We start from the raw sequence: 9218 nt of genomic DNA on the forward strand, positions 1-9218 counted from the left end.
CCGCAGAGCCTCTCAGGTGGTGGGAGGGAGAAGTTTTTCCCAGCATAACCCTCGGCTCGCCTCTCACTGTGGCTCCAGGCTGGGGCTGCCAAGGCCAGACCTTGCATTACAGGACTCTGTTTGTTTACACACACACACACACACACACACACACACACACACAGTGCCGAAGTGGCAATGTCTGAAGAAATTTCCAGCCTCATTGCTCCCATGCCTGGAACCAATCTCTTCCCCTCAATTCATGCACTGTCTTCCAGAGGTCAGGTCACCAGCCCACACTCCTCTTCTGTCACAGTGTGGCTCCTCTGGGTGGCCCTTGGTGGTTTTTCCTGCAGGCTAATCTCACCTGAGGACTTTTCAATTTGTCAGGGAAGTTTTCATAATGAGCAAAACCAAAAGAGGAAGGAAGGATGGGCTCTTGAAGGCTTACTTTCTGGAGGCTTTGGGGCCTCTTTGCAAAATGCTCCAACCTCCCCAGCTGCTGGGGATATCACAGATCAAAGGGGGTGGCATGGGGTGGGCTATGTCAAGACACTTCCTTACCAAAAACATGTTTAGACACTCATCCTTCAGAATCATGACCCTCCACCTTCCACCTGCTTAACTCGAACAGCCCACTCAAAAGTCCCCAGAATAAAGGAGACTTGAGGATTCCACTTTAGAAAGACGAGATGGCTGGCAATTTTTAAATGGCAGTTTCTTTGGCAGAAATGAAGTCCCGCTGTGGTTGCTATTCTTATGATGCAAGACTGTCATTGCATTAGTCACTCTGTCCTCCAGGCTCTCAGACTTTTCATAGATGCCTCTGTTCCTGCTCTGCACAGTGCACTGTGACTGTGCACAGGACCTTCTCTACCCCTCCCACTCCTCAACTGGCCCTGGACTTGGAGGTCTAAAGGACACTGGCATTAACATCTGTCTTTCTGTTTCCAACCCAGTCTGGCATAGGGTAGACCCTCCGGGGTGCTTGTCATATTGAATTCCATGATGGAAGATAAATGGATAGTTTTCCAGATTCTATATATGAAATCACTATATACCACATGTCTTAATCAGTTTTTGTGCCTCTTAACAAACAACCCCTAAAACTCAGTGGCTTAATCACAGCAAACACAGACTTCTTGCTCATGTTATATGTGGCTGCAGCTTCCTGTGTCTTCTCATTCACCAGGGCGCACGGGCTGAGGGGTGTGATCTGGAATGGGCCTTCCCGTGGCTGAGCAAGAGGCTCTGCTTGGATGAGGCAGATATCACTTCTGCTTACATGCCAGCAGCAGAGCCAGTGGTGGAGGGCGTGGGGTGTGTGGCCTGCAGGGCACACTACAAGTCACACCACAAGGGCAGGTGTGTAATCACACAGGGGAAGAAGTGGAAAGTTGTGAACAAAACGCAATCATCCACACCACAGTGTAAAAAAACAGCCAGTTGTTTTTAAATCTTTTATTAACATAGTTAGAGCATTGATTTATTTTCCAAATCATAGTTCTTTTTTTTTTTTTTTTTTTTTTTTTTTGTGAGACGGAGTCTTGCTCTGTCGCCCGAGCTGGAGTGCAGTGGCCAGATCTCAGCTCACTGCAAGCTCCGCCTCCCGGGTTTACGCCATTCTCCTGCCTCAGCCTCCGGAGTAGCTGGGACTACAGGCGCCCGCCACCTCGCCCGGCTAGTTTTTTTTTGTATTTTTAGTAGAGACGGGGTTTCACCGTGTTAGCCAGGATGGTCTCGATCTCCTGACCTCGTGATCCGCCCGTCTCGGCCTCCCAAAGTGCTGGGATTACAGGCTTGAGCCACCGCGCCCGGCCCAAATCATAGTTCTTAAAAACAGTATTTACATTTCATCACCATCAAATTAAAATTTTGTGCATTCATTAGGATAATACAAATATATGAAGGTGAAAGTTCTGCTCTGTTCCCACTTCTTTCTGAAACCTTCTTTAGCTGTGTGGCCTGAAAGTAGAGCCACAGTCCAGCTTGGGAGTCTAGTTCCCAAGTTGCCTGGTTCTAGAAGCCCAGTGTTTCTTGCTTGCATCAGATCAAAAACATACTGGGCAACATAAGAACATTCTTAACTTGGCTCGACTAAGAGGAAAGTCTTTGCTTACTTCAGGGAGCTTCTCCAACTTCTGTTCTTTACAAATAGGGTTTAAAAGCTTTGATTAGAAGCCAACTTGATTTAGGAGTTCCCGCTGGCTAAACAGGGAACAATGTGAGCATCAACAAGGACATCTGTGAAGCACTGAAACACTCGAATGTGATTAAACGCATGACTTCATAATGATACAATACAAAACACAAGGCTTTTGGCAACAAGCCTGAGAGAATGGAGACCCAGCTGAGATGACAGCAATGGAGCGTGTACTGTGATTTGAATGACATCATTACTTAGACGCTGCATCCACATAGGTTAATGTGCCCACAGATGACACACTTCCAACTCCTGCCAATCGACAACTATTGGGTTGACCCAGCCATCTCCCAAACATACCATCTGCTCCAAATTCTTCAGCTTAAAGCTAGAATTATCTCTGTGACTAATACAGTGTTTTCACGCTTGACATGACAGTAACTCAAACTAACACTTTACCACATTTACAAGTTGCAGTTTTCAGCTTTAATTTTATTTTTACTGTGTAAAAAAGTCTGAACTCTATGCCTGTATCCAAAAATGAGGAACTGGAAGGTAGTTTGGAAAATACTGTTTTCCAACCCAGCTGGAGTCTCTCTCCTCTCAGCCTTCCTGCCTGGTAACGTAGACACCAAGATTCACATTGTGAATCACACATCTGTGAGGCCAGATGTGTGATTTCCAAAGCAGAGATCTGTTATTTCTGTCTCTAGGCTCCTTCTCTGTCCTGAAGACTGGCTTCAGGGGCTCTGCCATTTGACTTTCCTTTTCCACGACCATCAAGGAGTCCTTGTGTAGTTTCTTTCACATTCTTTCCTGATCTCACTCCTGGACCTCCACACACTGGTTTTTGGAGTGGGGCAATCCTACAGCCAAGAGCTATGTGATAAAGGCTGTGGGGAAACAGACAGGAGCAAGGGAAGCAGCAAGGCAGGGAACAGCAACCACAAAACAAACCAGCTCAAATCCAGACAGGAAGCTTTACTGGGTTCTGATGCATCCTTCCTGGCTCTCCACTTAGTTAATTCTGGAAATAGTTCTGCAGTGGTTCCACATGATCCCTGTGCTTTGCTCCTAGTGAAGGAATCATCATTCTCCATCACCTTCTCATAATCACTACCTCCTGGAGAAATCAATCAAGAGTATATATATATATATATATTCACACACACACACACATCTATTAGCATATCATAAATGATGCATCTTATATAAACAAAAATTTCTGAATTTTTAGACAGGGGGATGTGGCCTAAGAAGCATCTGAATGACGGAGCATGATATTTCATAGATTTCAAATATAGGGTACATGGTTGCCATAGATAAACTGTAATAAAGCAAAAATGTATCGTGCACTTATGCAAAAGAAAATCATTGGACTCCACCAAAACTCCCAGGTTATTGCAGTTCCCAAACTCTCCATGACCTGGTGAAACCTTCGAGGTTAAATATAGGTGGCAGATGGGGCTAAGGACCAGTATCATCTCCTGGCTGAGAGAGTCAGCCTTTTGCTCACCTTTGTCTTTGTCCAGTCTCAGTGATGCTTAAGTCTCCCTCCTTCTCCTATCAGCCCTGACCCCACTATCCCTCACTCCCATTCATCTGTGCCTGTCACATTCTCCTCCTCACCTCCAGCTGGCCCTTGATTTCAATACATTGATAGAATCAGAGATTGAGTGAAGAAATGATGAAGCCTAGAAAAAGAGGATTAGCACAAGGTAATGAGGCATTTTCCAGGAGCTGAGGTGAGCTTTCTGGAGACTCAAAGTCTCTACCCACAGTTTTCTGGATTATTCCCTGAGCACATGTTGGATACACATTGAGTGACATAGTCTGTCTTAGTACACATAGCCCTGAGGTTCCTGGGCACCTGCTTTACAGGTTTCTACTGTTCAAAAACCCTTGAAGTTTGTTGTTATATACAGATTGTTATCTCTCTTCATAAACAACAATCAAACTGCTCCTCATTTTATAAACCAGCCGAGACTTCCTGCTCCCCAGTGGAAGGCGTGTTTGTTGAAGTCACTCCATCCACTGTCTCTCTATAGAAAACTGGACATTGTTTGCAGAAGCGCTTGGTGATGTACTTTCGGAAGAACACCGAGAGATACCTTCTGAACTTCTCGCCGACGAATGCGTAGATGATGGGGTTGATGCAGCAGTGCGTCATCCCAAGAGTCTCCGTCACCTGCGTGGCTTGGTCCAGTTGTCTGGTGCTTTCACAGTTACTCAGGCCGAAAAATTCCTGGAAGGTGCTCAGGAGAATGACAATATTATAGGGAGTCCAGAAGAGAAAGTAAACAATCATGATGGTGAAGATGAGCCTCACAGCTCTGTGCCTCTTCTTCTCGTTTCGACACCGAAGCAGGGTTTTCAGGATTCCCGAGTAGCAGATGACCATGACGAGCAGCGGCAGGACCAGCCCCAAAATGTTCCTCATTATTGTGTGGAAATTATTCCATCCTCGTGGAAAATAAGGGCCACAGATATAAACAGAATCTTCTTCCTGGCATTTAGTAAAGATGATTCCTGGGATAGAAGCAAACACAGCCACCAACCAGGTGATCACGCTTGTCACCACCCCAAAGGTGACCGTCCTGGCTTTTAAAGCAAACACAGCATGGACGATTGCCAGGTATCTATCGATTGTCAGGAGGATGATGAAGAAGATTCCGCCAAAATAACCAATGTGATACAGCCCTGTGAATAATTTGCACATTGCATTCCCAAAGACCCACTCATTTGCAGCAGAGTGAGCCCACAGTGGGAGAGTAATAAGAAAAAGCAGATCAGAGATGGCCAGGTTGAGCAGGTAGATGTCAGTCAAGCTCTTCAGCTTTTTGCAGTTTATTAAGATGAGGACGACCAGCATGTTGCCCACAAAACCAAAGATGAACACAAGCGAGTAGAGCGGAGGAAGCAGTTGGGCCCCGATTTGCTTCACGTCAAATTTATGACAGGGAGCACCATAATCATAATCAAAAAAGGTAGTGACTTCTTCACCGCTCTCGTTGGTATTTCTGATAAATCGAGAACGAGATGTGGACAGCATGTTGTGGATGTACTGGGGAAATGTGTCCTTGTTCAATCCACTTTCTCTGTTATGTAAACAAAGAACAAAATGATGACCACACAACACAAACACCACAATCCATGATCTTCCAAATAGTCTGGCACCATGTAAGCAACTTCCCAGTCTTTGGCCTCTCCCTCACAGCCATCTCCCTAAAAGCATGTGTGCTAGTTCCTTATTTGCCTTTCATTCCTAGTAGCAGACACCAATGATTTACCCAACAGCCATTTCCCAACACCCTTTGTCTTCCCCAGCAAGCCCGATTCTCATTTTCAGGCTAAAAGTGCTGGGCGTTTGTTTTCTCTGGCTCCTTTGCAGGTGGTGCATAGGTCTGTGACTCATTTCTGGAACACAATATGAAAAGCGAGTCTGCTGGGGGCTTCTGGGAAAGCTCTTCTTCCCTGATAAGACAGACACAAGAGAACCCTCCACCTGCCCCTCCTGCTCTGGCAGCATATCTAGTGAAGGCATGGTGCCATGAATGGAAGACCTAGAGAACCATGAGAAGCCAGGCAGAATCCTAAAATCACTGAGTCCCAAACCTACCCTTGAACTACTCATCTTCTTCCTTTTCTTCTCTTTTTTTTTTTTTTTTTTTGTTTTTTGAGATGGAGTCTTGCTGTGTCACCAGGCTGTAGGGCAGAGTGGCCATGATCTCAGCTCACTGCAACCTCCGCTTCCTGGGTTCAAGAGATTCTCCTGCCTCAGCCTCTGAGTAGCTGGGACTGTAAGCGCACGCCACCATGCCCGGCTAATTTTTGTGTTTTTAATAGAGATGGCCTTTCGCCATGTTGGCCAGGATGGGCTCGATCTCTTGACCTCCTGATCCACCGGCCTTGGCCTCCCAAAGATCTGGGAGAAAAACAAGCCCCTGTTTTAAAGCCATTATGAACTGCATTTTCTGTTCTCTGAAGTCGAAAAAGTTCTAACTGAGATTCAACTTTCTACTTCCATCATCTTGCCAAAATTTCTCTTGTTAAGATTGCAGTGACAACCCAATTTTCAAATGCCCTGGTTTTATTCCAGTTCCATCCTGATGGAGCATTTGATCCTTCTGCTAACTTCCTCCATTTACAATTGTTTTTGGCTTCCAGATGGGAGGGGCTGTGCGACCACTTTTTATTCATGTTCTTCGTTGGCATCTCCTCCCCGTGCCCACACCTTGAGATTCCTCAGGCACCACACTTAGCTCTCACTTGTTTAATTTTTTGCCTCTTTATCCTTGCTACAAGGTTCTTCCTGAATCATGTTGTCTGACCTCATGGTTCCTACTCCCCTCTGTGCTACTGTTTTCTAAAGCTCCATCTTCAAGCTCCACCTTTCTCCTAAGCCTCAGAGTTGAATTTCCCATTGCCTGCTGCATATCTCTCCATGCAGCTATTCACTGCACCAACACTTATTAAACACCTACTATGAACCATACTCAGTTTTAGGCACTAAAGATAAGGCATGAGCAAAGTGGGTATCATTCAGGGACTGCAAATTCAACCCACCCCAAACGGGGCACCCCTGAAAACTCCTCCAGCTTGTGGATTCCTCCATTGCCTAAGAAGCAAAATTGGGCATTGCTCTGGGTCCCTTCCCCTTCTGAAAATTAGGAGCCAGCTTTTGGAGCCAAACAAACCTGGATTCGAATCCTTATAGGCAGTGTAATTTGGGGCCAATTACTCCTTCAAGTGTTAATTTCTTTATGTATAAAATATTAACTATGCTGAGTTGCTGTGAAGATCAATGGAACAAAGACTTAGGACAGCATCTGGTACAGAGAAATGCCCTGTACTATTATCATGTCATTTGAGTTCCACCTTATAGATGCCTCTCAGATTCATCCCCTCTGCACCGCTTTCAACTGTCACTTTCTTGCTTCATATACTCTTCACTCCTGCCTTTGTTGTAGTCTTTCCTTTGCTCATGGCTCATCTCAAGCCATGTTCCCTCTCAACCTGTCTTAAGTTGAAATTGAATAGACACTCTTAGCTTAAAACCTCCAGTAGCCCCGTGACTTATATGTGGTGGGCTTCAAAGATAATGTCCACACTGCCCAGCACAACGTCTTTTCTGAGTTTGCCTCTTCTCAGCCTCACCTCCAGCCCTTTCTCCAATCCCAAATCCTGGGCTTCAGTCACAGCCATCTTCTTTTCATTTCCCCTAAACTCATCACTTCCTTCATGCTTCAGTGGTTTTGCAGATCCTTGCCCCTCTACCTAAAATGGTTGGTGAGCCCCTGTTCACCCTTCAATACCTCCTGCTCACATTCCCCTTCTCTGTATCCTCTGTCAAATTACTCTTATCACATAACACTGCATGCATCTAGATAAGCACTTATCATGTTATCTGCTACACACAGCATGTTCCTTAAGATCAAGGACTGGATTATGCTTCTATTTCCAGCTCTTATAATAGTACCTGGCTAAAGGAGGCACCAATAAATGTTCACTGAATGAGTACATAAAACTCTTTATAATAAGAACTATAAGCCCTAACATCATCAGGACTTGATTCTCAAAAAAATTTTTTTTTCTGGTAGTGACTGAATTTCTTTTTCATCCACCTGTATACCTTATCCTTCCATTTCTCTTGCAGTTGACACTTTTCACAAGTCTTGTATTTCATATCACTGAGTCAGATTCTTGAAATCTGGAGAAGCTAAATAAGACCTCTGATCAAGGTTGGAAAAAAATGCATCTGCCTAAAGAATCACAACTGTGGTCATTAATTGAATGCTCCTGAAGCTCAGGTGCTATGTTAAATGCTGTGCACACATTACTTAATTTCATTTTTACAACTGGCTAGCGTGTAGCTTCTACTACAATGAACAACAAACAAGATGCCTGAAATGTGCTGTCCTAGGTGTCATTTCAAGTGTCAGGACATGTCACCCAGAGCTGATAGAAATCTATCTTTCAGAAAAATAAATTCCTTACTTCTGCCTCTCTGGATCTCCTGAGTTGAGGCAAGAGACACATTTTGGTTCAGAGTTTGGATGGTTCTATATTTAGACTAACAGTTCCAGCTCTTTAACATTCTTGGGTGCTCAGAGGGGCAGAGTGAGCCCCTGGGTGTGTGGAGAGGTGACTGAGCAGAGTGGCTGTCCTGGCCTTGCTTGCTGCCCACTCTCCCCCATCACCTGCTGCACCCTGCTCCTCCTCAGGATTTCTCTGACATCTCCTGGTGCACATGCCACCCCCACCCTCTCACCTTGATCATTCCCCACAAGTGCACAGGCTTTGCAGTCCCCCAGGGTGTACCCAGTTCCAGCAATTCCAGCTATGAGATGCATCGAGCCTATGAATCAGAAAGTAATGGAAAAAATGCCCATAACTCACCAGCTTGTGGCTTGTCTCAGGCGGTCCTGGTATGTCAGGCTTCTCAGCAACTGAACCAAACAGATCTAGAGGTAGAAACTTGGTATGCAGAAGTAGGAAATAAAGTTTCCTGCAGAAAGAGAAGGCGGAGATACAGGGCAAGTAATGGTAAAGATTTGAAAAAAAAAAAGATCAGAAAAATATAGTTCTTCTTTTCCAGCCAGGAACATTGTACATTGGGTTGAGGTCTCCAGAATAGGATTAATTTTGAAATCTTGCTTATGCAACCTTGAGTGTGAGTCAGGCAAACCCCGTACATCTGCTCCTGTTTCTAACGACTCTGAGTGTCTTTATCTTGTGGGTCTTTATATCTGGAACACTTCCACTCTCTGCTCTCCTACTAGTGATAATTTGCATGATATGAGCACAACAGAACTTTTCATTTTCCAGAGAATAAAGGGTGTTAGTGATAGTGGAGGAAATATAATGAGGTTTTACTGTGATCATGTTTGCTGGTTTCAGTGGTATCATGGATTTAGAATCTGGTTAGAAATTTCATTTAGATAACACTTTAAAATTTTTAAAAAATTTAATTCACATAATTATATATATTTATGGGACACAATGCGATGTTTTGCTGCATGTATACATTGTGTAATGATCAAATCAGGGTAATTACATATCCGTCCTCTGAAACATTTATCATTTCTTTTGAAAT

General features: G+C 44.5%; 1 protein-coding gene across 1 annotated transcript; it reads right to left on the bottom strand.

The window, feature by feature from the left end:
• Nucleotides 1-1798: 1798 nt before the first annotated feature.
• CCR2 (C-C motif chemokine receptor 2) lies at nt 1799-8840 on the bottom strand. The gene is made up of 2 exons (XM_023231565.3): nt 8522-8840; nt 1799-5220 (listed from the first exon to the last, which is right to left on the bottom strand). Exon 2 carries the CDS (start codon nt 5172-5174, stop codon nt 4092-4094), a length of 1083 nt encoding a protein of 360 aa, XP_023087333.1. The 5' UTR covers nt 5175-5220; nt 8522-8840; the 3' UTR covers nt 1799-4091.
• Between the last annotated feature and the right edge of the window lie 378 nt (nt 8841-9218).

Source organism: Piliocolobus tephrosceles, chromosome 2 (assembly GCF_002776525.5).
Source record: "Piliocolobus tephrosceles isolate RC106 chromosome 2, ASM277652v3, whole genome shotgun sequence".
NCBI classification, from domain to species: Eukaryota; Metazoa; Chordata; class Mammalia; order Primates; family Cercopithecidae; genus Piliocolobus; species Piliocolobus tephrosceles.